Below are 24895 nucleotides of genomic sequence, written 5' to 3'. Positions count from 1 at the left end.
GCTTGACTTACTAATTTTATATTGAAATGAGAATTGATTGAATAGATCGAAGCATCTGAATGGAGGTAGATCCGAATAGCTATTTGGTTATTGGTTAGCAATATGCAAAACACCGGTGGCCGAAAAAGAATGATGTTTCAGAGAAGACAAATTTCAATTTAATTGAAAAATTGAAATATAGAATCAGATAAATCTTTTACAAAAACAACAGAAAATGATACCACATATGTTACCACATAATACCCCTGAGAAGTATTCACTAAAAATAGTACATGTATACATTACAACTACTTCAGTGTTGTTTTGTTACATTCTGACCCCGTTTTATTTCCTTTTTACCTTTACACGCACTCCGCCCTCCTTTGCTCACACATTGCCTGAGAAACCATTTACTTAAACACGCTTATGCATTCAAATGAGCGTAAAGCTGAGCTCTTTGAGTCTCATCCTTAAATAAAGCTTTTAAGACAAACATGCTAACTTATACTCTGTATAAGGCTTTAAACTACAAATGCTGAGACTCATAAAAAATCAAAAGAACTTTATTAAACAATTATGACTCATTCAAAGTGGATAATAAAATCTGTTAATATGACTCTGTCACATTCACTGTAACCGATTGTTCTTCATCTTTAACAATTCAGTGTATTACTCAGCAGCCTTTGATTTTCTTAAATACAATTGCACAATATGTTCATGTATGTTGTAAATACAATGAGACACAGTTCAAAGAACTCAAATCACAAAAGCACCAAAGTGCCATCTGCTTCTGCAACTATATCTGCCGCCTCATCTGGTCAACCCGGTTAAACCCCTGAGGCCTGAAGCCTTTACGTGTGATGCAGATGACATGGGCAAACCCTCATTCTCTCAGTCTAAGTCACAGCAACTGTGTGCCAGGCCTGATTATATTACCGTGCATTCTCTCTGTACACATGCATGCCATTCTTCATTTTAATTAAACTAACTTTTAGTAAAACAAAAGGGTTTATGTTGACAAATCATGAATAAACATCATATTGAAAATACATGATGCTCATGACAAGCTCGAAGGCCCTTACAGAACATAAAGAATCCTCTTACACTGAAATATTCAACCATCTATCAATTCTTTGTCAAGTGGGCACTGGGCAGTATTTATATGACCATACAATTTGCCTATTTTGTTTTGCGGACACTGGAAATGAAATCTGTGCTTCTTTGTTAAACATTCTTTAATATAGTTTTGTATTTATTGTTTGTGATGATGACTCGAGATTGCAGCTATTATATTTTGATGTTTTCTTCATGTTTAAAGAGGGAAATAATGGCTTGAAACTTGACTCCACTTCCTGTTATGATATTGAGCTGTTTTATCGCGCTTTTGGCAGAAAGCCTACGCAGTGACACAGATAAATTCTGCATAATAAAGATGTGATTCTCGATATACGGCTCTTTGTAAGTGATCTTCATACCGAGACTTGCATCTGCGGAATGTCAACTTTCTTTTTGACACACAACTAAATAATCGTTGCTTTAAGAAAGTCATACGTTTACATTAAATGTGATTGATAGTAGACGAGGGCCAATCGACTCGTTCTCTCTTCGTTGTGATTTGACAGAAGGAGACCTTAAGGCGGGCCTTTAAAAAAACATCCAATCAAATGCTAAAACGTCTGACGGGGTGGAGCACAGGCAGTCTATTAATATGGGGGAAGGCTGTACTTTCAACCCAGTTGAAGAAAGAAAGGGTGTATAGCTTCGTGGAATCCATAAACCTTCTATCAGAAAAAATGAGGGAAATCGTGCATCTTCAAGCCGGACAGTGTGGTAACCAGATCGGCGCTAAGGTCTGCATTTTGACTCTTACATTTGCTATATAATTCAAATAACGTATTTTTTAAATATCATAGTTTTGCAGTGATAACGTTCACGTTATGTCGTTTTCTTTCGAGCGACTAAGGTTCTTTGAACAAATTTCCAAATTTATTAGCAATTCTGTGTCGACGATACGAGCAGTTGAACAAAGAGCAGTCAGGTCGTTTTTGAATGAGAGCTTAGTTGGCTATGTGATTGCCTATTTAAAATATTTATTAAATGTTTATTAATAAAAACATATTAAAATGGTAGACAAACTATTTCGACCAATTATTGTCCAAAATGGAGGCTTCTGTGCCAACTGTTCATTTGTGTCTGTTTCTGCCGGGAACTTCCCTTTGTGAGACGCACTGCGACAAAAGGAAGTGCTCAAGTCTAAATGCTTTCAAGGCTATAATACTTATCAAATGTGAGCATCTGTGCTACATAATATTAACTAAATGTCCCACAATCCGTTAGATTCAATTATTTTTTAGTTGAAATAATTTCTCTAAAAAATCGATCACGCATTAACGCGCCCCAATTTTGGCGGAAGTGACGGATTATCTTGTGACGCAGGCAGAATTTTCAAAGAGCCCGCGGAAAATGGACGACAGCCAACCGCTGTGCCTACCGCGCGCGCGCCTTTTCAAATTATTAATTTAAAAAGCGACTTTGCTTTTACGTATTAGCCAAATAAACACGTACCAGACGTACGTACGCTATTTATGAAATGCATACGTTTGCAAATTGGCAAGCTCACGTGGAGCGAACAATTGGCGCCCTTTGTATGCGCATGTGGAAGCACAATGCGCCTCGTGTTAACATATAAACCGATATTTCAACCCCCGGTTACTCGATTATCTGTCCCATCGTAAATCGGTCACATTTGTAATCGAAGTAAAAAATAAAGGGTTGCATATTTTACCAAATCATGATTCGCACGCTTTTTGATTGTTTTATTTAAAAAATATTTTATTTATGTTATGACTCAAGACAACCTTTAAACACAATATGATATGACTAATAAAAGTCTGTAAATTTATATGGTTGTCGATTTTGTTTTATGGCCAGATTTTATAGTTGCCTATCTTTGACCATAGGAACTGTATTTAATGCATTTATTTTTCTTTTAGTTCTGGGAGGTAATCAGTGACGAACATGGAATTGATCCCACCGGCACTTACCATGGCGACAGTGATCTCCAGCTGGATAGAATCAATGTCTATTACAACGAGGCATCAGGTACATCCCCGAATAAATTACAGGCGTGTTGATATTGTGATTTTACTTTTAAAAAAACGAAAATAGTTTCTCCATCCAAATCCTTTGTCATGTTGTTTTAGGTGGCAAGTATGTGCCCCGTGCCGTGTTGGTGGACTTGGAACCTGGTACCATGGACTCTGTGAGGTCCGGTCCCTTTGGTCAGATTTTCAGACCAGATAACTTTGTTTTTGGTTAGTAAAGCTCTTGTTTAAATTAATTTTAATACATTTGCATATTTTAGAGAAGGAAGCTTCATGTTTTGACTTTGTGTAACAGGTCAGAGTGGTGCTGGTAACAACTGGGCGAAAGGCCATTACACGGAAGGAGCAGAGCTGGTGGACTCTGTCCTAGATGTAGTCCGCAAAGAGGCAGAAAGCTGCGACTGCCTGCAGGGCTTCCAGCTCACCCACTCTCTCGGTGGAGGTACCGGGTCCGGCATGGGTACCCTGCTCATCAGCAAGATCCGCGAAGAGTACCCCGATCGTATCATGAACACCTTCAGCGTTGTGCCTTCCCCTAAGGTGTCCGATACCGTAGTGGAGCCCTACAATGCCACACTGTCTGTCCACCAACTGGTCGAGAACACTGACGAGACCTACTGCATCGACAATGAAGCTTTGTATGACATCTGCTTCCGCACCCTAAAACTCACCACACCCTCATACGGTGACCTCAATCATCTCGTCTCCGCCACCATGAGTGGCGTGACCACCTGTCTTAGGTTCCCTGGTCAACTCAATGCCGATCTGCGTAAGCTGGCTGTCAACATGGTGCCCTTCCCTCGTCTTCACTTCTTCATGCCTGGCTTTGCGCCTCTCACCAGCAGAGGGAGCCAGCAGTACCGCGCCCTGACCGTTCCAGAGCTCACGCAGCAGATGTTTGACGCCAAGAACATGATGGCTGCCTGCGACCCACGTCACGGGCGCTACCTCACAGTCGCCGCCATCTTCCGTGGCCGCATGTCCATGAAGGAAGTGGACGAGCAGATGCTCAACGTGCAGAACAAGAACAGCAGCTACTTCGTCGAATGGATCCCCAACAATGTGAAGACCGCTGTCTGCGACATCCCACCAAGGGGACTCAAGATGGCTGCCACCTTCATTGGCAACAGCACGGCCATCCAGGAGCTCTTCAAGCGCATCTCAGAGCAGTTCACGGCCATGTTCAGGCGTAAGGCTTTCCTTCATTGGTACACTGGTGAAGGTATGGATGAGATGGAGTTCACCGAGGCCGAGAGCAACATGAATGATCTGGTGTCTGAGTACCAGCAGTACCAGGAGGCCACTGCTGAGGAGGAGGGCGAATTTGAAGAGGAGGGAGAAGAAGAGTTGGCTTAAATCTCTTAATATATATGTGTTTTCCTGGCTGTATCATTTTGCTGCCGTTTAAGAAAAATCTTTCCAAAGCTCAATGTCCGTTCTTTTTCCTCTAAATGGTTTCACTTCTGTTTTTGCCTCTTGTCTGTACAGATGTCAATAAAAGGCTTTTTCTTTTGTTAAAGGATCTGAATCTCTATTTCACAGATTAACACCTCCACTGGTAAATGAAGTTAACGATTATCTATTGCTTTGATAGATTCTGGCAAAACCTCTTAAAGGGTTCGGCTTCAGACATCGATAGTCAAAATAACACATATTGCAGTATATGTGTCTATAGTACCAGCCCTTATGTACTTGGCTGCTTATGCTGATAAAGAATGCTTATGAGTTTGCATTAACATATAGTTTGATAACATAAAGCATATTTGGCGTGTTGTCTGAATGGAGGGTTCCGCGCTCTGAATCTTGGGCCCCATCCAGAGCTCCCCCACCCTTAACTGGGATAGATGCCAGTTGGGAGTTTGGTGATGGGGTGGAGGGACGGTGCAGAAACCGTCAAGAGGCATCTGCTCCGCGCTGATTGGTTGATTACATTATGTTCCTCATGAACTTGGTTAAATAAACTTCATTAAAACCTAATACAAATATCAGAAATATGGTGGGTGCATTTGCAGAAATTAAAAAAATCCTCATTTGGTATGTTGCTTTCATGTCCCACATTAATTCAAATTTTTGAACTACAGTTAAATTTGGTGAAGAGATTACCTTTACATTTAGGCATTTGGCAGACGCTTTCGACTTACATTGCTTTATCCTAAACATTTTACATAGGTATTTGCAATCCCCTGCGATCGAACCAACAACCTTGCGTCGTTAACGCAATGCTCTTACCACTGAGCTGCAGGAAAGCTTATTTTGTATTAAAACTGATTTCAAGCTTTTAAGCATAAACCTTTCAATCTAACATTGTACTGAATCTACTCCGTTGTGTCCTGATTTGATCCGTTTTCGAGATTAAATGCTAACGTGTAATCGAACAGAAACATTAGATTGTGTATTTTCAGTACGTTTATAACTGGTGTCTGTTTGAACTTTATTCAAAATGTATTACAGCCACACCCATCATTTATTCAGTGTCCTTATTACGTTTTCTCAGAAGATGGCGCTGTGGTCTAAGATTTCCTTCTTGTCCATACAAAGTAGCTTAAGATCCCAACACACAGCAGGAGTAGAGACCAGCAGCACACATTCTTCACATGATCTTCAAGGTTTTGCTTTTCTCCAAAACGAAAGACAAAACCTTCCTGAGAGCAATACACAAACAAATAGACACAAACCTTATAAAACTGTTATCTTAGGCACAATATACAACCATTAAAACCCACAATGATTTTCAATAGAAAATTATTATGTACTATATGAGCAATAAATGTTGCTTTCTATATCCTTGCAGCTATAAAATAATTGTGTGCTTTTATAATATAAGATAAGTTAAGGGACAGGTTTGTCAAAACCTTGATCACATTTAACATTTATATAATTTACAAGTTGGCATTCGGGAACATCTGAAAGCAGGTGTCAAATACAAGACTACAAGTCTTACTCTTTCAGTGCATTTTCTACACATTCCATTATAGCTCCTTATTACTTTGAGACATTTCCATATAAACTGCCATTATTACTGATCAAAATTGATTGTATGACATTCTTCTACAGAACAGATATTTGAAAGTATGAACAACATTGGTCCCCATTGACTTACATTGTATGGACCACTGAGACATACCTCAAAATATCTTCTTTTGTGTTCCACAGAAGAAAGCAAGTCATACAGGTCATGAGGGTTAATACATGATGACATAATATTCATGAACTATCTGACGGATCAGACCTGCTTCAGCAAAGTCTCAGAGCACCACATGCTTACCAATGGCTTATAAAGAGACCCTTGACACTCACCCATCCTCCTTTATGTCTAATTTCCGGGCAGATGACCCTCTCTACGTATTTGCCCACGCACTCCTGAATCTGGGGCAGTACACTGGGCATGCCTCTCTCCTGGCAGTGTAGCGCCAATTGGCCAGCCAGAACAAACACGGACAGCACGGCACTCCAGGCCAGATCTCTGCGCCTCGTAGGTGCAAAGTGCTCATCCAGGATAGATACTAGCACCTGGCATGCGGTTTGTTCGGTCACGTCTTGGAAGACGCGCGGCCAGCGGCGGAAGAAGATGGGGAAGCGGGTAAGCAGTTCATCTCCGGCGTGACGGAGGGCAGCGGTGACTTGGGTTGGTGCTGGTCCGAGTGAGACGCCCGGTTCGGCCGTTACATAGTCGATATAGTCATAGGCCATTAGATAGGCCTCACGCACCAGTGGATCAGGGCTGTTCAGGCCTCGGCCTATCACACCGTCATCCGACAGTCCCATAATGTCAAAGGTCTGCCCTCGACAGGCAGTTACAACTATAATGTCAAGAAGTCTCTCTTTAGCGCCCTCTCATTTCAAATATAAGTTGTTTACATAAACTCCTATCGGTTATATTCCTGAGGACTGATGGTTCTTGAAAATGAAAAGAAAATGTTGATGCTTTAAATCCTTGCACATTTACAGTACACACACACTATTCTACATTTAGGCCTGAATTCATACTTTTAAATGATCAGTTGGCAACTACAAGATCACCACTCATAGCAAATATTGAATCAGAGAAACACACACACACACAAACGCACACACTCCACAGTGTTCCTTAACTTACCTTTTTTGCAGTTTGATGTGAATCAGGCCATTAGTAAACAATCAGGATGAGCTAACAGCTGAAAAAAGTACAATGTACAACTGGAATAAGCCGAAGTGTGTGTTGAATGTGCATGCTGTCGTCGACTCCGACTATATTTAGCTTCCTTGTCTGTAACAGATACAGAAGCCGAAACGTATTGCATGCATTTGGGATGGGACACTCACACTGCATGGGAACAGCTATAAATACTCCTCAACATACTGGAGCTACGAGAACTGCTACCAGCCTACAAACCACTCCCAAAACTCAACTTCTCGCCGTAACTTGTTGAACCCAAATAATTTGGGAGCTGTCATTATATCATTATTTCACTAGATGATGATCATGGCAAAAATAAATGTATAGGTGTGTTTATTAATGAGCGTAGAGAAGTAGAGAACCACTGTGGCTCTAGGGAAAAATGTTAAAAAGTTGTTAAAACACCACATTCTATGTTGCAGCGTCAACCAGATACTTTCACAACATTATTTCCGATATTATCGATTGTGTAGGATTAAATTGATATCAATAATTAAAGTTATTAAATCATGATCCATGATAGAGGTACTTTGCTTTTTAATTGTGCTACAGTTTATATTTGAAGGGTTATATCGTTTCTATACAGTATATTTAATTTGGATGTTGTCTTTGAAAGCTCTTTTTCAACTATTTATTGTTTTTGTGAGCTAAAATCTTAATATAAGCTTTCCTTGTGATCAACAGAATTTGGTTGCAGATGATTGTAAACACTTGAGTTACTGTCATCTAAATGTCTGTTTGGGTGCAGTACAAGCTAAATCCAATAGATGGCGCTAACGTGACGTGCTCTGTTAAATACACATGTGCCTTGACACGAACTAGTAAATAACGAGAGCGGCATAAATTAGAAGTGTGCTCCGAATGTTCCTCGTTTGACGAAGAATGTACAGCAACAAACATTATAAAAAGTGGACAGATGGCGGTATGTCTAAGTTTCTATAAAAGTATTGACGTTTTCAACACTACAACTGACTTTTCTCCTTTTCTACAGAATAGTTAACTTGTTAGCAATGCAATTTGGGTGATGTGCTAAATTGCTCAAAGTGGATCCAAATACCCAATGTTTGTTTGTATATTTGTACAATAAATAAGCACAGTTCACAGTTCATATATATATATATATGTTGATAATCGCAGGTGTTCTTTCTTTAAAATAAAATACAAGGTATGATGGTAAAATGAATTACATATCGTGTATGTCTATTAATAATGTTCTTTTAAAATAAATAAATAAAGATGTTCAACAAAATTGACCACTGCAGTAAGCACAGGCTAGTTTAACTGTTTTATTTGTAATAAAAACTAGTTACGACGCTGTTCTCTGTAATTTAAACATAGTTTGGACCATGATATTTAAAATAAAACTATGATAAAAACAAACGATAATACAATGATGAAGGTAAATGTATCATTTTTCATAAGGGAACATTTGGAATAAATAAATAAAATGTATGTTCATGCAAATATTATGTTCTTACTTCCTTTGAGTTCAAAAACGTGATGTGGCCCTTTTTACACTTTGCATGTTTTTAGCCACACACTAACTTCCCACCAGGGGGCATCATTATACTTGCGTATAGACTGCAAAACATGGACATCCAAAACCAATTCAATATCTGTAGCGTTATGATCTTCTGAAAATAAGCATTACATTAATAACAACAAATGGTTTCTAAAAATGAAAAGTGAGGAAGAATGAGCTTTTTTAATTATGCACATCATCTGTTTAACATACCTACCAGTTTCTTTCATTATGCTGGCAAAGTATTGTAAAATAACTATGCTTTTGATTACATGTGCTGTAGTCACATACACCTCATTCCACACAAAGCACAATGAGAACACATGACTCAAAAAAATCAAGTAACTCAAACAACTGGTCTTAAGCAGATTTATTAATTACAAATGTTGATGCAATGCAAAGAAAAATTTGTAAGCTCTTATCTTTGCTAATTAAAATGATACCCGGCCAGAAGGGCTCGAGATTAACACTTGTCCAGGACAAGTTATTGGAAGTGAGACCGATAAAATTACAGAGCTAATAAAAAATATTGGTCTGGGCTAAAAATAATAAAAATAGGTCCATTTGACAGAAATGCGTGCTTGTGTAAATTGGGTTTGTCGTCGTTGTGCTTGTTTGTCTGTTTGATATCCATAAGTTACAGAGTCTCGCATTTGTTTATTTATCATGGAAACTCTCGTAAATTTTGATCTTTCATCCGGTTTGTGATCACGGGTCTGGTAGACAGGTGTGGTTCAACTAACGTTATACGCAAAGCCTTGTCATCATATCCAGGAAATAAGTCAGTAAATTTGAGTAAAATCATCCTGTGCGAATGCGTCACATGAAATACTGATGTGGGGAGATCATTTATAAATCACAGGAGGTCTCGAGATAATACTGATGCCCTGCGAAAACTGTGAATGGTGCTAATGTGTAACCTAACGTCACATCTCGAACTAAATTCACAGAAGGCTCCAACTACGCAAACTGTTATCCAATCAAAGCAGTGGGCGTTTACTTATAAAGTCTTCAATGCGGCACGCCCATTAAAACCGAGCTTTGTAGAGCTGGCCTTAAACCCGGGTAGAAAATAGTTTATTTCTTATTGATTTAGATTTTTTGGATGTAAAAACCACGCGGACGTCATAGACCTCATATAACAGTATAAAACAATAAACAAGCGCAGTTCATCAGACTTTTAATGTCATTTTTCACTTACCTGCCTCATGAGTTGGAATGCACTTGCATATTTCTTTAATGATGACAGTAGAGGTTTATACTTCTGCTACAACTGTTGGGCCTCTGTAGCACCAGTGCTATGTGCGAAAGAAGTTAACGTTCAGCCCTGTTCTATAGGAATCATGTAGAGTATAAACAAAATTAGGTGGCGGCAGCGGATAGTAGGGAAAACGCTTATGAGCAAACTTGACCCATCTGGATTCGAATCAATTTTATTGACTCTTCAAATGACATATCTTTTTTATCTTCTCACAAGTAATATTTGAATTCAGACAAGTGAACAGGAAATTTACTTCTGCGAAAGACAATCACATGCCCATGCTTAATGTCAAGCCCTGCCCTGTATATTTCAATGATTGACATTAATTTGCAAAAGAGGCTTACACTTTTTATTTATAGCTGTTTTAAACATCATAAAGCGTGATCAAGATTGGAAGCCTCCGTCAAATTTTTCGCCGTTCCATTGTAAACCCCTGTGAATAATCAGCGATTATTTTCTCATTTGAGAGCCTCTGTGGTTTATGGGTAATTTTAAAAGGTTTTTAATTTCCTGTGCTCAGATGTGTCCATTTGTGCGAGAGAGGGAAAGAGGGATTTGTGTTTTTGTTTTTACAGCGTGATCTGCTCAGCACTGAGGTCGTGTGTCATGTAGGATTTTAATACGGAGCTCATTTCCTGGACCAGCTAAAAGATAGAGATCAAAGCCCTCATTGGTAAGTGTGGACACACACACACTGTGTCTCCGCTGCAGTGTTAAACTATTGCTCCTCAAACTCTTGTGTGAGCTGTCTTTTCTGTTCTAGGATGACACAACCCTATTGGCACATCTGTGCTTTATTATATTACATTTGTCTCAGTGACAGAACACTTTCCTGTCCGCACTATATATAACAACTAAAATTGTTATTCTTTAAGTTCTCTTTGAAAACTTTGAAACCCACAAAAATAGCAACACAATCTTATGGAAATTCGTAACTATTTTATGAGGTGGCTAATTCATATGAAGTCCTGCAATCTTATTCGTACGTTTTACAAGATTTGCTTTTTGTGAAAGTGACTGGACTATATTATTGCCCCTCATTTAAATCCAATTTTTTTTGTACAACTCTCATAATAATAATTCATAAGAATTTAACACCTCGTGAATAGTTACGGATAACTGTGAGATCAAGTTGGAAATAATATGAATCATTCCAATATTAACCAGAATTTCACAGCTGTCCTTCCTAAACCTCCAATGTCCAAATTACCGTTTTTTCAAGAAATGGCAAAAACACTGTACTTTTTGATTGCATACTGTGTCAAAGTTGACAAGCATTTTTTTGTACTTTTTATTGGTTGGAAATTTACAAAACTCAGTGACAAACATAAAGGGCGACTGATAATAATGCTTTATGGAGAAAATAAAAAGAATGAAATATGGAGATACAACATAGAATGAACGGTAACTACATTTAAATCAATACATCATAAACTGATAATGTGCCATGTAAACACACTATGACCTAAGTTTACATTTCTTACTATAACTCTTTCTTACTATATACTCGTGTTATTAAGCTCCGTTATGCACTATAAGAGTAGCATTAGAATAGATTTGTTATTTCAAAATATGTTGACTACCACATTAACTGGCCTCAATTGTTTTTTAAAGAAAGCATTTAAGACCATAATAATTATAAATGTATCATGAAAAGTATGTAAATCATGTGAGTGTAAACGTAGTATAAAACAATGGTTTGATGTCAAACATTCATTCATTCAATAAAATAGTAATTTGATAATTTATAAGATAATGATGCTGTGTTCCTGAATCTGTTTTTCTGTAGCCCAGCTGCTAAAGCATGTGCAACATTTTTCTGCTATTTTTTTCCAGATTTTCAAAATAAAATGTAAAGAAAAACTTAATGTAACTGTTTTTATACAGATTTTTTTGTTTTTATTTAAATACGGTCAAAAAATTAAAATTCACGGAAAAGGCCACAAATGGACAAGAAATACATGCTATTTTACAGTGAATTAACGTTATTTTACTGTTTCTTTTTTAAATACGGTCAAAAACTGTAAAATTCCAGAAAAAGACAGCAACGTTTCTAGAAAAAGGGGAAAAACTAATTTTTAGATATCCTTCCTGTAATTTTAGAGGAAAAATATGTGATTTTACGGTATGTTTCTGTCACTCCAGCTGAGAATTTTTTACATTGCGGAAGGTTATTGGTTTGACTCCCAGGGAATGCACATAAAATGCGTATCTTGATTTCACTGAAGGTTCCTTTAGATTCCTTTAGATATAAGCATTGCTGTGGCTCAGTGGTTAAAGCATGGCACTAGCAATGCCAAGGTCATGCGTTCGATCTCAAGGATTGCACATACTCAGAAACAAATGTATAGTATAATGCAATGTAAGTCACTTAGGATACAAGCATCTGCCAAATGCATAAATGTAAATGCATTAATTAAAATATAGCATGAATTTTACCTGTGTTTTTTTCTCCTTTTTTCTCTCAGTAAACACAACAGCCTTGACTCTCCTGTTTCATATGGGCTGCGTAAGTGAATGCCAAAGTAATGTTCTTCTAGATAAGTTTGACAAGCGGTTTTGTTTAGTTCCTGGCAGGCCTGTAATGCTTTTATTGCACGTAACCTTTACCTTTTGCTAAGATTTTTAAAATGGGTTAGAAGATGTCTTCTTGTGACACAGAGGGAGGGAGAAAAAAGCAGAATAAAGTACACTTCAGTGACTGACCGTGTATGATTTGACAGACGGAAGAGTGTGTCACAGCAAATTACAGGATGTTTTTATTATATCGCCAATGGCACCTACCAATTTCCCTTCCCCCCATACACCTTTCACTTATCTGAAACCCCAGTTCATCCCATCTGTACATCGCTCGTTTCGCAAAGTGGAGCACGGCATCGAACGGAAGAAAAGAGGGGTGAATTTTCCCTGTGTTATTATTTGAAGAATAGGGGGATGAAAGAGTGTAATTTAGATGTTTGGGACTTGCTGCTAGGCTAATGGCCTCGCTAGGTCTCCAGTGCTAAGCTCAAACAATAGCTAAGTCTTACTATTGACATATTAAGAGCAGCATGAAGAGAACGAAAGAGATTCAGTGTATGAAAGATAAGTGACATAGAGATTTAGTGAAAGCGACGTGCACAGGCTAGATGTTGGATTACTTGTCATTTGAAGCACATAAAGACCATAAAATGACTTCTTCCATGTAAAGAAGTCGGAGCATGTTTATAAAAGTGTTATTTAACGTGATGTATACATTTTGTATGCTTTGTAGTATTGTTGGAGAGCTTTAAACAAAAGTTTAGTGCTCAAAGTTTAAACCCCTTTCATGCATTAGCTTAACACGGCAAACAATACAACACATTTCTCTATCTTTGCTGTATTGTGCCTTAGCTGGGGAAATGGATTTGCGGCTTGCGGCTTGCGCAACATAACAATTATGCGCTAAAAATATATAATGGCCAAAATTTTTGTCGTAGTCTTGAGCCCTGGTTAATGGTTATATAACCGTTTGTGCATGTAAAAGATGCAACTAAGTTAACTAAAAGAGAAGTCTGATCCAGAGCTTTCTAAAACGCCTTGATCAATCACGGCCCACATTTCTACGTCAGTTTGTGGAAATGTTTGCATTACGGCACGCAAATGTACACGCAAAGAAGAAGGTGTAGCTTCGGTTATTTTACTTTGGACAGCGGAAATGCAGAAAAAAATGAAAACAATACTTCTGAAAAGTGTCCTTCTGGTCGATCTGTTGGTTTTCCTAACTTGATTTGAAGGAAAAAAATATTCTGGTTTTACTCTTTATGCACTTACGTACTTGTATTTATGCTATTCTATTATAACCGGTCTGATGCGCATCCACTCTTGAGTGTTTTGCCTCAGCTGGTGAAGTATTTATGCGCTCGTTTCATTATTTAATCTGACACTGCTGTTAGTGGCATTGTGTTTTGCAACTGTTGTGAAACGTCTCCAAGTGATAGGACAGATGAACTGACAATCGAGCTCGTAGCCAATAACAACACACTGCTCAAATGGCCAATCAGAGCACACTGGGCTTTCCTGAGCGATGAGTTTTGTAAAAATCTATGTGTTTTAGAAAGGCGCGGCAAAGCTACCATAAGAAATTTTTCCTCCTTAAAACTTAATCACACATTGTATCGCACCAAAAACACAAGTCAATAATGATTTTAATCATGTCATATCACTCCTTTAAGGTGGCATATGTGTCCTTTCATATTTGCAACCCGTAACTTTTGCCTCTCTTTGATACATAAATTGCAGGTTACTTTACGTAATTATCTTTACAATGTCAAACTGACATTTCCCATTAAATTCAAGATTTTAAATTATGAATCATTATTATAAGCTTACCATTTTCAAGGTAAATATGGATTTTGTTTATTTTATAAGAAATAACAAAATGTTTGTCTGCGTATTCTTTTAAAAAGAATCCAGTGGTTTTACTGGCTTAGTTACTATGACAAAAATTAAAAGCTATATAAATCTAATTTAATATATTAAAATTAAATGGATCTTATACCATTCATTTAATTGAGTCAATTAAAACTCCAACAATTAATTTCTCTAAATTGTACATATTTCTTTTTATTAAAGTAACTTAAATAATATAAGTATTTAACTAACAAATTATATTTGAAATATACCCTTAATATATTTGGTGAATTCTAATAGAAATATTTGATTTAATCAGATTTACTTTTTTACATACATTTACTCAATTTAAACAGTATTCAATGATTTCACAGCTTAGAAATGTGCTAATTTTATTTTGTGTAAATGATTTCACAAAACATTGAGTACACCACAGTTTAACTTTCTAGAGTGTATCTCTGAAGTGCAACTGTTTGTTTGTTTTAGATTATTAACATAACGTGCAAAACTGAAAAAAAATGACTCAATTCATTCAGTTAGCAGTGCCGTGTTTTTATTATCATGTGACCCGTATGTTTACTTACGTATGACATATTAAAAACAGCCGTAATAAATTATTTAGTGCAGTCTTGTTTAGTAAGAAATATATTTGTTGGTACCTATATATTTAAAAAAGAGCTGCACGGCTCAGTAACTTTATAACTCTGTAACTAAATTTGGCGTCTCCTGTGGCCTCATGGGATTGATGTGATCTGATGCATACTGAGAAATATCGGCGAAAGCAGTTGACGATTCGGGTATTTTTCAAATTTTTTGCAAGCTGAGGTTTCAGACTGTTTTCATGTACAGTATAAAAGTAGGCAATTTTGGACCTAGGGTAGGAAAATAACCTACAATTTAGGTCTTTTTGTCACCATAACACCATGTGACTGGTTACAACAGCTGGCTGCATTTTATCAGCCAAATATTTGCCCACAACCCTTAATATAAACCGTTATTAATCCATTGCAAGCTTGCAAACAAGCTTATAAACATTTATAAAACTGAGCTGTGAATTTATAACTGTGGTGTTGACGGTGGGTTGAAGGTGACCGCAGGAGAGCTAACATTAGGGATTGGTGTGTAAGATTACCCAGTGTCCCTCTCCACTCCACCCTGCCAGAGCAGCGGGACAGTAGCGGTTATCCAGACACTCTCTAAGGCCTCCATTACTCTCGCAGTATGAAGCCAGACCACTGAATGCAAGAAATTGCACTAAATCTTCTAGTCGTTTAAAATGTCGATCACACCTTATGGTCCGATCCCCTTCCAAATATCAAAAAACACAGCTCTTTCTATCTTTGTCTTTCACACACACACCAGGCCAAACAAAAGACAAGCTTTTCTCTTTGATTATTGTGAAGCACATTAAACGCTCCCCGGTTTTGTCCCCTACCGGACAGAATTGATGCAAACTGGTGGCATCCCAATTGTTGTCTGCTTGCGGGATAAGGCACACACACAAAGACCCTGCCACGGCAGATTGCTGGTATTGACGCTGTACCTTTGTGTCTGCGGGCCCAGCATGAGCGGCAGTTTGAGTAGTTAAGGGGAAATTGAGTATCCTGAGGTGGGAAATGATTTTTGATCTCCAAACCCTTTATTTTATTACAGCACCAAGTTTTACAGAGGATATTTTCAGAACAATGGTTGGCTTATACAAGCTGCTTGCTACGGACGTGACTGGCTAAGGGATGTAAAGCACAATAACAAGGCCTGTTTAAAGAAAACAGTGTTAACATAGAACTCTTTGAACCCAACATACCAGCATGAGTTCAAAATCAAAAAACAAAACTCACTTCTGATGGACACTAACAGTGTGACCTAACCAGGGGCAAAGCTGCATGTTTCAAGTATAACCCAATCAAATTGGTAAACAAATGTCTGAGATTTAAAGATTGTGTATCATGGTATGTCATGCATTTTGACTTTACACTGTTGTACTTGCTGGCTTCTCATGCTTAACATGGTCAACTTGTTTAAAACGAGTTGGATGTTTGACAGTGGATTTCTGTACTTGATCCACTCCAACTTGTTTCGGAAGTTTTTTTATAATTCTGGATCCTTGTGTCGTCAAATGGATCCTATTACTTTTAGTGGACCCCCTCCCGGAAAAGCACGGCAAGGCGAAAGAAAGATCCCGCCCACAAGCAAACCAACGAGCAAGACTCGCTTACCATCAAGGTTATCTGTGCTGTGTCGAGATGGGCTGCGCTGCATTCCTGCCCGTTACTCTTATGATAGTGAAGTTTAAGTGTGTCTGTTTGTTCACGGCATTTCAGTGATGGATGTTATATAAAAGGTGGATATATCGCTGGATTTGGAGATCGTTAGAAACGGATAGATGGCGCGGTCCCAGTGCTAAAAGATACCGGACATGAACTGCACGCAGTAAATCAAAATAACTCATACGTTGTGTTGTTTGCCATTGGCGTGTACATGCATAACTTACAAAGCACAAAGGGATGACGTGATGATGAGTTGCCTGCTCGTGCTGTAGTTCCATCCCACTAGTCCTACCTCTAGCAGCTCATGTTTTTACGGAAATAATCGTACAGCTGTATCTCTCTTCTATAAATTTGATCAAACTAAATACTCTTCGAAGATACAATGTATGCAATACTACTCAAGACTAATATGAGTTTGGCAGAAACTGCCTGTGATATGCGAGATTAAAAGGTCCAGTGTTTGAACTGTAGCGGCATCTAGCTGTGGGTTTGCGCATTGCAACCAATGGCTCACTTCATCACTCCACCCTCCATTTCAAAAGACTACGATAGCTGACACAGGACTAAGATGTCATCACATTTTCTCTTCTTTGCCGAAGGAGATAACGTATTTACAAAACACGCAGTTTTTCCATTAAGGGCTACTGTAGAAACATCATGGCAAAATCAATGCAAGGGGACCCGAGGTGTACGTAGACAGAATTAGCTCATTCTAAGATAATAAAAACACAACGCTTCATTTTTTAAGGTCTTTATACACCTCTGACGACATAGTTATGTATATCATATTGCATTTCTGTCAATAGATCCTACCAGAAATTTACACACAGTACCACTAAAAATACAATAACTGAAAATGAAACCACAAGTGCTTCTGTACCAGTGTTTACATCTTGCGAAGAGGTCTATAATAATATGTGGCATTGACATTTGACACAAATCACAAAGACATTTCATTGTGGGTGGTGCTTCCCAGAAACAGTATCGAAGATTCTGATTTACATTGATTGTTGCATGTGACCGAGCCAAAATGATGCCAAAGATGTTCAAAGAGGGTGCAACGACATTGCTGTGCAGAACAAGATGTTTTGAGCTGTTTGCTTGCAAAAGTAATAGCACACCTCTGCTCAATATATTCCAGATATCATTCTGATCCGTAGCACAAATGTTCCACGCCGAGTTTGAAATCCTAGGTTGAGAGGTTTTTATAAGCGTGCAGCAGCACTAATGAATTATTGTATATTCAAGTAATAATAAAGCCCATTAGCGTTAATGAGTGTTATTGTATGAGAAGAGGTTGTCTAATGGAACAGCCAGCACTTCAAACTGTTAACTCCCACGAACACACATCGACGTGCTTCATAATGTTTAATTTCAATAGACAGCATTACACATGAAGTGCCTCCTCGAAATTAGTCCACACATCACATGATCAAGCCTGAACTCCACTTACACAGGTACACACACGCAATCTTTTCCCATCTCTTTCTCTCTCTTCTCATAAACTGTTGTCGTAGCACAATAATTCATTAAGATATGTATCTTTCCACTTTTGATGCTTTTTAGACTGTACAATCATCACTCTTATCACGGCTGAAAACAAATGAATGGGTATAGATGGTTGGACGAAGATTATAGCAAACTATGGACCTCCAGCACATGAGAAAGACACAGCACTAGCTGTCTGTTGAGTGATGGAGTGATAAGAACTGAAGAAGCAGACAGGAAACTCACTCTGGGTGTTTGATGGTGATAAGAGAGAAAACTGACTGCTGTGCTTGTGCGATATGCATTCAGATTTAGTTTTGATGTTGCTGCAGATATATTTAGAAAGAAATTAGTCGTTTAATGCACTCTATTACCACGGCAAAATTCATATTATAATCAGTTAGTTCTGGTCCTTGATTCTGATTGGTTGTGCTGTGTAGCTAATGTTAAATTCCCCAAAACATACAGCTGACTGCATTACGTGCTCCCTGCGCCATTACATGTTGCGTGCCAATCGCTTTGTTGTTTCTGTTTCTGAGGCACTATGTTGTTTGGTGAGGCAATAATAATTTTTTATAAAATGTGACCTAGTCTGTTAAAACCAAGTTAAAGTCTCAAAATAGGGCTGTGCAATTGATCGAAAATTCATCTTAATCGTCATTTTTTCAACCGTTACGGAAAAATATTATTGAGGTAAAACCTGTTTCCTTTACAGTGGTTCGCTATGCTTTTACATTTTTTTTCAAATGAATTCATAGTTTAATAGCCACGTTTTTAAATGTTCTATGTTGTTTCAAAAGTCAATGCGTCAATCGTGTTAAAAGATCACAATCTCAATATTGGCCAAAAATAATCTTGATTATGATTTTTGTCATAATCGAGCAGCCCATCTCAAAATCAAATTATGAGATAATGAGCATCAAAATTTGATTTCAGCCATTCATTTCAGAGTGATATAAATTTTTGACATGGCCATTTTCAGTCAATATTAAAGGGATCAAGATGAATTTTCACATAACTTATTCCTCTATGTCGTTGGTATCAATGTGTGCTCTGCAAGACCATCTTGTGCTTGAGCGCCACCAAGTCGTGTTTTACTGTAACTTCAGCAGCTCCAGGCACGTGAACAAAAGCTCCAATCTCATTGTGCGACCAGTTTTCAAAATTCCGCGTTAAACCAAAAAAATGAGATTGAGGCGTTTTAAGAAAAAATGATGCTTTTATGCCTGCCATTTTTCCACTCGTTGGTGTGGATAGTCACATTGGCACACTTTGTTTAGTAACAAGGCATTAAAAGTCGTAGATAAGCGCACACGATTTATCGGCCCCTTGGTGACAAGCCTTTAAGTGCATGTAAACACACTCACCGAGGTGAAGCTGATGCTGTGGGTAACCAAATATTATAAAGTTTACAGTACAAATTCATTCTTTGAATCATTCCAAAACAAATATGGAAAAATATTAGACGGCTTTATGGTTATAAAATTAAAAATATGTAATAAATAAAGTAAAAAATATAAGTAACAATTATATTTGATGGCTTTGCTTCGGGCTGAATGTATGACATCACTGCGTCACATGACTAAAAAAGCATCATCGGTTTCAAACGCCTATAGTCGCATTACATTTTCAGATTTATCTTCGTAGAGCATTTTCAAAAATGTCCTTTTTGGGAGAAGTCACAATAACAGAGAGGAAAAAGAAGCACATTCATATAGATTAATATATATTACAGCGCACAAAAGGCCTGTGCTTTCGGGCGTGTTTTCTCTTTAAATGTGACTGTACTTGTTGGGTCGTACCTGGTCACATTGTATTGTTCACATGTTGTGTTCAAGCTTCAGCGTTATACCCATGTGCAGAAATGGATGGAAAGAAACTGTGGGAAATGTAAAGACTGTAAGAGCATGAGAACTGCAGACTCACTCCAAAAATCAAAGCAGATGGACTCATTTACAGCCAATTAGCTGCAGTGCTTTAAGTACGGCCTCACCTACGCAATTAAAGCCGTTACACAAAAAAAACCTCCCCACCCCCAAAGCCCAGATGGGAGCTTGGAAAAGAGGCGCTCAGAGTAGAGCAACACAATGGGACACATCCAGAAGGCTGGAGCATAAAAAAATAACATGCTAAGAGTAAAAGACACGCAATATTATCTTTGGGAGTCATTAACTTGACTCCAAAGTGTTTCACGGGTTGGACTATGGGGTATTTCATTGGCTTCTCCTGGTTTTGTTGGTCAAGCTGTGTGTGAGTAACAGCGACTGACATGTGGTGGGATTGTGAACCCCTCCCTGTTTATGATAGCTTTCATACTTCTCTTAATTCATTCTGCTCTCTAAACATCATTGCTTACACTAGTAAGGAATGTGAGTCTTTCTTGGGATTGGGTGTATAATATTTATGTGGATTAGATTGTTTGTTACATTTTAAATGAACCAAAAGAATGTTCTAGAGATTGAAAATTGTATGACGAAGAGGTTGCGTTGTTTAGGCGTGTGCACGGCTGGGGTGGATTGTCTCACAGAGAGAAGGGCTTCAAAGCAGAGAATGGAAAAATCATGCTGGAATGTTGCAGGAAATTTGGGATTATGTGTGAATTGAGTTTTGGGATCGCAAACTGGGTGGTAGCGTGTGTTTGTGTGACCACACAAAGATCTGCTAGCTCTTGTAGAACACTTTAATTTTATTATAATATGTATTTGAATACTTTTCTCATTATTTAACAATAACATGCAAAAAAAAACTAAATTCATGTGTCTATTGCAAAAGCAAACTTCACTTCTTACTAAAGGATTTGAGCAAAATTTGGTATTATATTATTGATATGCATTCACAGTATTGACAATACAACTACAAATAACAATTTAAAAACTGTTGAATTGCAGAATCGCTTGTATTGTAATTTATTTTTTAACTGATGAAATTCTGCCAAAAGTTGCTTGGCACTAATCAGATTCCTGAATATGTTTTGACTCATCTTGATGTCCTATGTTCTGGATACCTTGAAACTAATACTGGCTCGTATGCAAAAATGAATAACATTTGTTTTGAAATGATGACTACTCTATCAACAATCTAATGGCTTTTCTCAGCATCTCTCGGCTTTGATGGATTCCATGTAAACTAAGCTTTTGTTTCATTGCGAAGGATAAATTGTATAATTGTATAGTCTAATTGTTATCTGTTCATGACCACCTGTACATTAATGTTCACAGTATATAGCCTTCTGTATATATTGTTCATAGTACATACCGACTGTCATATTTTCATAGAACATTCCTTCTGTAAAGTTTTTTTTTTTCATGGTACAGGCCCACTGTATAGTATTATCCTAATATTGTATTCTGTATTTATTCACACTGTATATCCTGCACTTGCTTATTGCACTTCTGGTTAGACCTAAACTACATTTCGTTACACTGTACTTGTTTATGTGTGATGACAATAAAGTTGAATCTAATCTAATCTAAAGCAACTGCAGGTTTCCGTGACTGTAATTCTGCAGTGCGCAATCTTCGAATTAACATAAATTTCATCATCCATTGTTGTGAATTCTAATATTGTCATACTTATCATGGTTAACATGGTTTACTTCAACCAAAGTCAAATGTATCCGCCTTGAAATTGTAAGGTTCTATCTGACATATTTGTGAAAATTCAGTTATACACAATTTTAATTAAATTATGTGATAATTCTTTCTTTACATTGTGTTGGGTTTTACCTAAAAAGTCTACAAACTCAAATGAAATGCGGATACTTTGAAGCTCAATCTTAAAACTTTTTTAGAATGCAGAAAGAACCTTATAATTCCAAGGCGACGATTTTTATCGCTGTTTAACAACAAATGTCATGGTTACACTATGGGAGGAGGATGGCAATGTGTGGTTACATTTGTGTTTTTTTCTACAGATAAAACAAACAAAACTAAGGCTTGTAATTTGTTTTAACTGAAAAACATCCTATACATGCAAAAATAAAGAGAACTGAGCCAAATATCTTGACCCAAATATTGTTGAGAGTTTTAGAGGGCTCATTTCACTTGGACTAATAAGCAACCACCCAACACCCTTACAACCACATAAAAACACTATAAAAGCAACTTCAGAACATTGAATCTGCATAAAACCCCCACAAAACTGTCTCAATCGCTTATATTTTCTTTGAAAATGTAAAAATCTGCTTCTCATATATTCTGTATAAGGCCCGATTCACATTTCGCATCCTTTCCGCGCGCATATTCGTTATTCAAAATGTAGATGTGCGGCAAGCATGAACAAAAAAACAAAGTTCTCCAGGTGCGTCGGTGACACATCGAGATGAAAATAGATCAACTTTTCGGAGTGCCGCTCGATCACCAAGGGTCAGTTTCGAGGTTTTAGATGTGAAATGTGAATCGGGCCTAAAACAGGCCTAATGATAAGTCAAGTAACCTGCGTATAGTTCACTAAAACTCTTTTACAGTTTTCTGCCAATTGAAGTCAAATCAAATATTTGCCTGAATATTATATGAAATGATGCCTCTGCACTTAAATTAATAAATCAAAATAAACTGAAATCAAAATAAATTCTGCTTATATAGCAGAATTAAAATAAACAAGAAAATGACAACAGCACATAACAAAATTGCTAAAAAAAAAAAAAAAGACAATTCAATATATTAAAACGAAAAATGAAAACTCTAAATCCCATTACACGACTCTCAGATCAGAGCTGCTTCAGTATGGTGATAAATCGCACTCATGTTTCAGGGATGTTTATTGTTTAATTACCTTGGAAACTACTCATCTATTGTGCACAAGGCGACGTGTAACACATACTATTTAGATGGCGGTGCAGATAACGCTGCTAACAGATTGTCCTGCAGGTAGACATTGAAGCTTTGCAGTAAAAGCGTTGAGATGTTGCAGCAGATATTGAACACAGACTCATTTAGCGTTTCTGGATGTCTCTAAGCTCACTACAGGAATGTAACTATGGCTCATTCTCTTCTTTAATCAGCCTCTCTATCACTCTCACAGCCTCTGCTTCACTCCTTTTGTGATGGTCCACTTCATCTCAGTTATAAACAAACCTCCAACTTGTCCTCATCTACACTATTCTTCTCTTATTCTCTCTCTCCTTCTCACCTCCTACTCTGTCTTTCATCTTTCAGAGATGTTACATTGAATGAGCTGTGTCTTATTACCCTGTGAGGTTTGATTAATGGCTAGTTTAATAAACACTGAGCTCAGCTTGTTGGACAAATTGCTGCTTGTTATGAAAGCAGCATTAAGTTGATTTGTATGGCCAGTTTGCCTAAATCAATGTTTTAAAAGGCTTTTTTTTAGTTTATTATATTGTTATGTATTGTTTTACATTGTAACATTTCATTGTAAGCTTAAAGGGCAAAATATTAAATGCTTTTGTAATGAGAGACAAAATCAAAGCATCTGCTAAATGTATGGAAATGTAAAAACAAAAAATCTAAATTATCATCACTGGTAATTCACACTTTCAGAATTGCGATCTCTATACTTAACGTGTATAAACATATTAAGCAAGTCAGTTCTTTTGGCGGCCATCTTTGCACAGCCCCAGACATCATTGTAGGGCAGGCATACAAACAAAGCCTAAACTTAGAAACTTCAGCAGTGCAGTATGACAACAAAGATATTTCATCTTTAGCCCAGTTCACAAAATAAATGTAATAATGAAGCTGTATATACATTTCTTCCATTCATTTTTTAAAGAATTATCTGAGGCTGACCTCAGACACAGATGGCGTAAATGCCATCTTTGAGCTGTTTATGTTTAGAGTTCTGGTGAGCCACTGTAGCTAATGACAGTCGTATTGCGAGTGAGACGAGTGTGCTGTTTTAACTGGCTAGTTAATATTTATGATGAAACCCAAAGGTACAAACTTAATGCGTCCAGTATAATAGACTGTACACAAAACATTTGTTTTGACCATAATCTAATCTGGATGTCACGCACTCTATGCTCTGCATCCATTATTCATTATTTTAGCCTTTGGGATGCCCTTTCTCCTGGATGGTTTACCTTCTTGACTACAATAACTAATAAACATTGTTCAAATTCAGGCATTAAGGGGAGAGTGACACTAAGTAGAAAAATATAATTCATGTATATCAGTGATTATACATAAACAAAACTAACCACAAAATCTAGCCACTGAGCTACAGGAAAGCTATTAAGCAATTTAAAACTTGACAGGCTAAAGCAAACCTTCCTTCCAGAGGATCACTGCTGCATGACTAACAATGACTTGCCCTACATTACATTTTCATTCATTTGGCAGATGCTTTCACTTCATCCTCCCACTGGGTAAAGCCTGATTTATGGTTCTGAGTCGGAGCTACGGCGTAGCCTACGCAGCAGCGCGTACCTTACGCCGTAGCCTGACGCGCACCACTCCAAACATGTAACAACTCGACGCGGACCGCAAGCGCTGTGATTGGTCTGTTTGAACCCCTCCCTCAGGTCCAAAAACTCTGCGTCATGTTTACTCAAACGCATTAGATATGTCAGAAAATTATTTGTGCTTCTGAATTTAACATCTCAAATCTGCAACAAAAGTGACGCTTTATTTGCCGCTATGACTGCTAATTCTTCTCAAACCAGCAGCTTCTTCTTCGGCTCTGGTCTTGGTTACACAAGCAACATGCGCGTGGACACTGACGCATAGTGGTCATTGCCTGTCGACGCAGACAACAACGTTGAAGTATAAATGAAAACCGACACGC

At 37.7% G+C, this 24895-nt stretch overlaps 2 protein-coding genes across 3 annotated transcripts; one reads left to right on the top strand and one right to left on the bottom strand.

The window, feature by feature from the left end:
* Positions 1 to 1671: 1671 nt before the first annotated feature.
* tubb2b (tubulin, beta 2b) lies at positions 1672 to 4602 on the top strand. Its single transcript, XM_056772299.1, has 4 exons — positions 1672 to 1829; positions 2973 to 3081; positions 3183 to 3293; positions 3379 to 4602. Exons 1-4 carry the CDS (start codon positions 1773 to 1775, stop codon positions 4437 to 4439), a joined length of 1338 nt encoding a protein of 445 aa, XP_056628277.1. The 5' UTR covers positions 1672 to 1772; the 3' UTR covers positions 4440 to 4602.
* An 895-nt stretch (positions 4603 to 5497) lies between these two features.
* On the bottom strand, positions 5498 to 7321 carry bcl2l16 (BCL2 like 16). Of its 2 annotated transcripts, none has more exons than XM_056772301.1 (3): positions 7180 to 7321; positions 6381 to 6980; positions 5498 to 5725 (listed from the first exon to the last, which is right to left on the bottom strand). In XM_056772301.1, the coding sequence occupies exons 2-3, from the start codon at positions 6846 to 6848 to the stop codon at positions 5594 to 5596; spliced, it is 600 nt and encodes a 199-aa protein (XP_056628279.1). In that variant the 5' UTR covers positions 6849 to 6980; positions 7180 to 7321; the 3' UTR covers positions 5498 to 5593. The 2 variants fall into 2 exon arrangements, with proteins under 2 accessions (XP_056628279.1, XP_056628280.1); XM_056772302.1 differs by having other exon boundaries at positions 6381 to 6883.
* Positions 7322 to 24895: the final 17574 nt, after the last annotated feature.

Source organism: Triplophysa dalaica, chromosome 18 (genome assembly GCF_015846415.1).
Source record: "Triplophysa dalaica isolate WHDGS20190420 chromosome 18, ASM1584641v1, whole genome shotgun sequence".
Lineage (NCBI taxonomy): Eukaryota > Metazoa > Chordata > Actinopteri > Cypriniformes > Nemacheilidae > Triplophysa > Triplophysa dalaica.
This window is presented reverse-complemented; position numbering and strand designations above follow the sequence as displayed.

Coding starts and splice junctions, on each gene's coding strand:
- tubb2b (XM_056772299.1), top strand. CDS start 1,773: ATGAGGGAAATCGTGCATCTTCAAGCCGGACAGTGTGGTAACCAGATC. Junction 1,830..2,972: donor GTAACCAGATCGGCGCTAAG/GTCTGCATTTTG, acceptor TTTTTCTTTTAG/TTCTGGGAGGTAATCAGTGA. Junction 3,082..3,182: donor CTATTACAACGAGGCATCAG/GTACATCCCCGA, acceptor ATGTTGTTTTAG/GTGGCAAGTATGTGCCCCGT.
- bcl2l16 (XM_056772301.1), bottom strand. CDS start 6,848: ATGGGACTGTCGGATGACGGTGTGATAGGCCGAGGCCTGAACAGCCCT. Junction 5,726..6,380: donor TTAGACATAAAGGAGGATGG/GTGAGTGTCAAG, acceptor TATTGCTCTCAG/GAAGGTTTTGTCTTTCGTTT.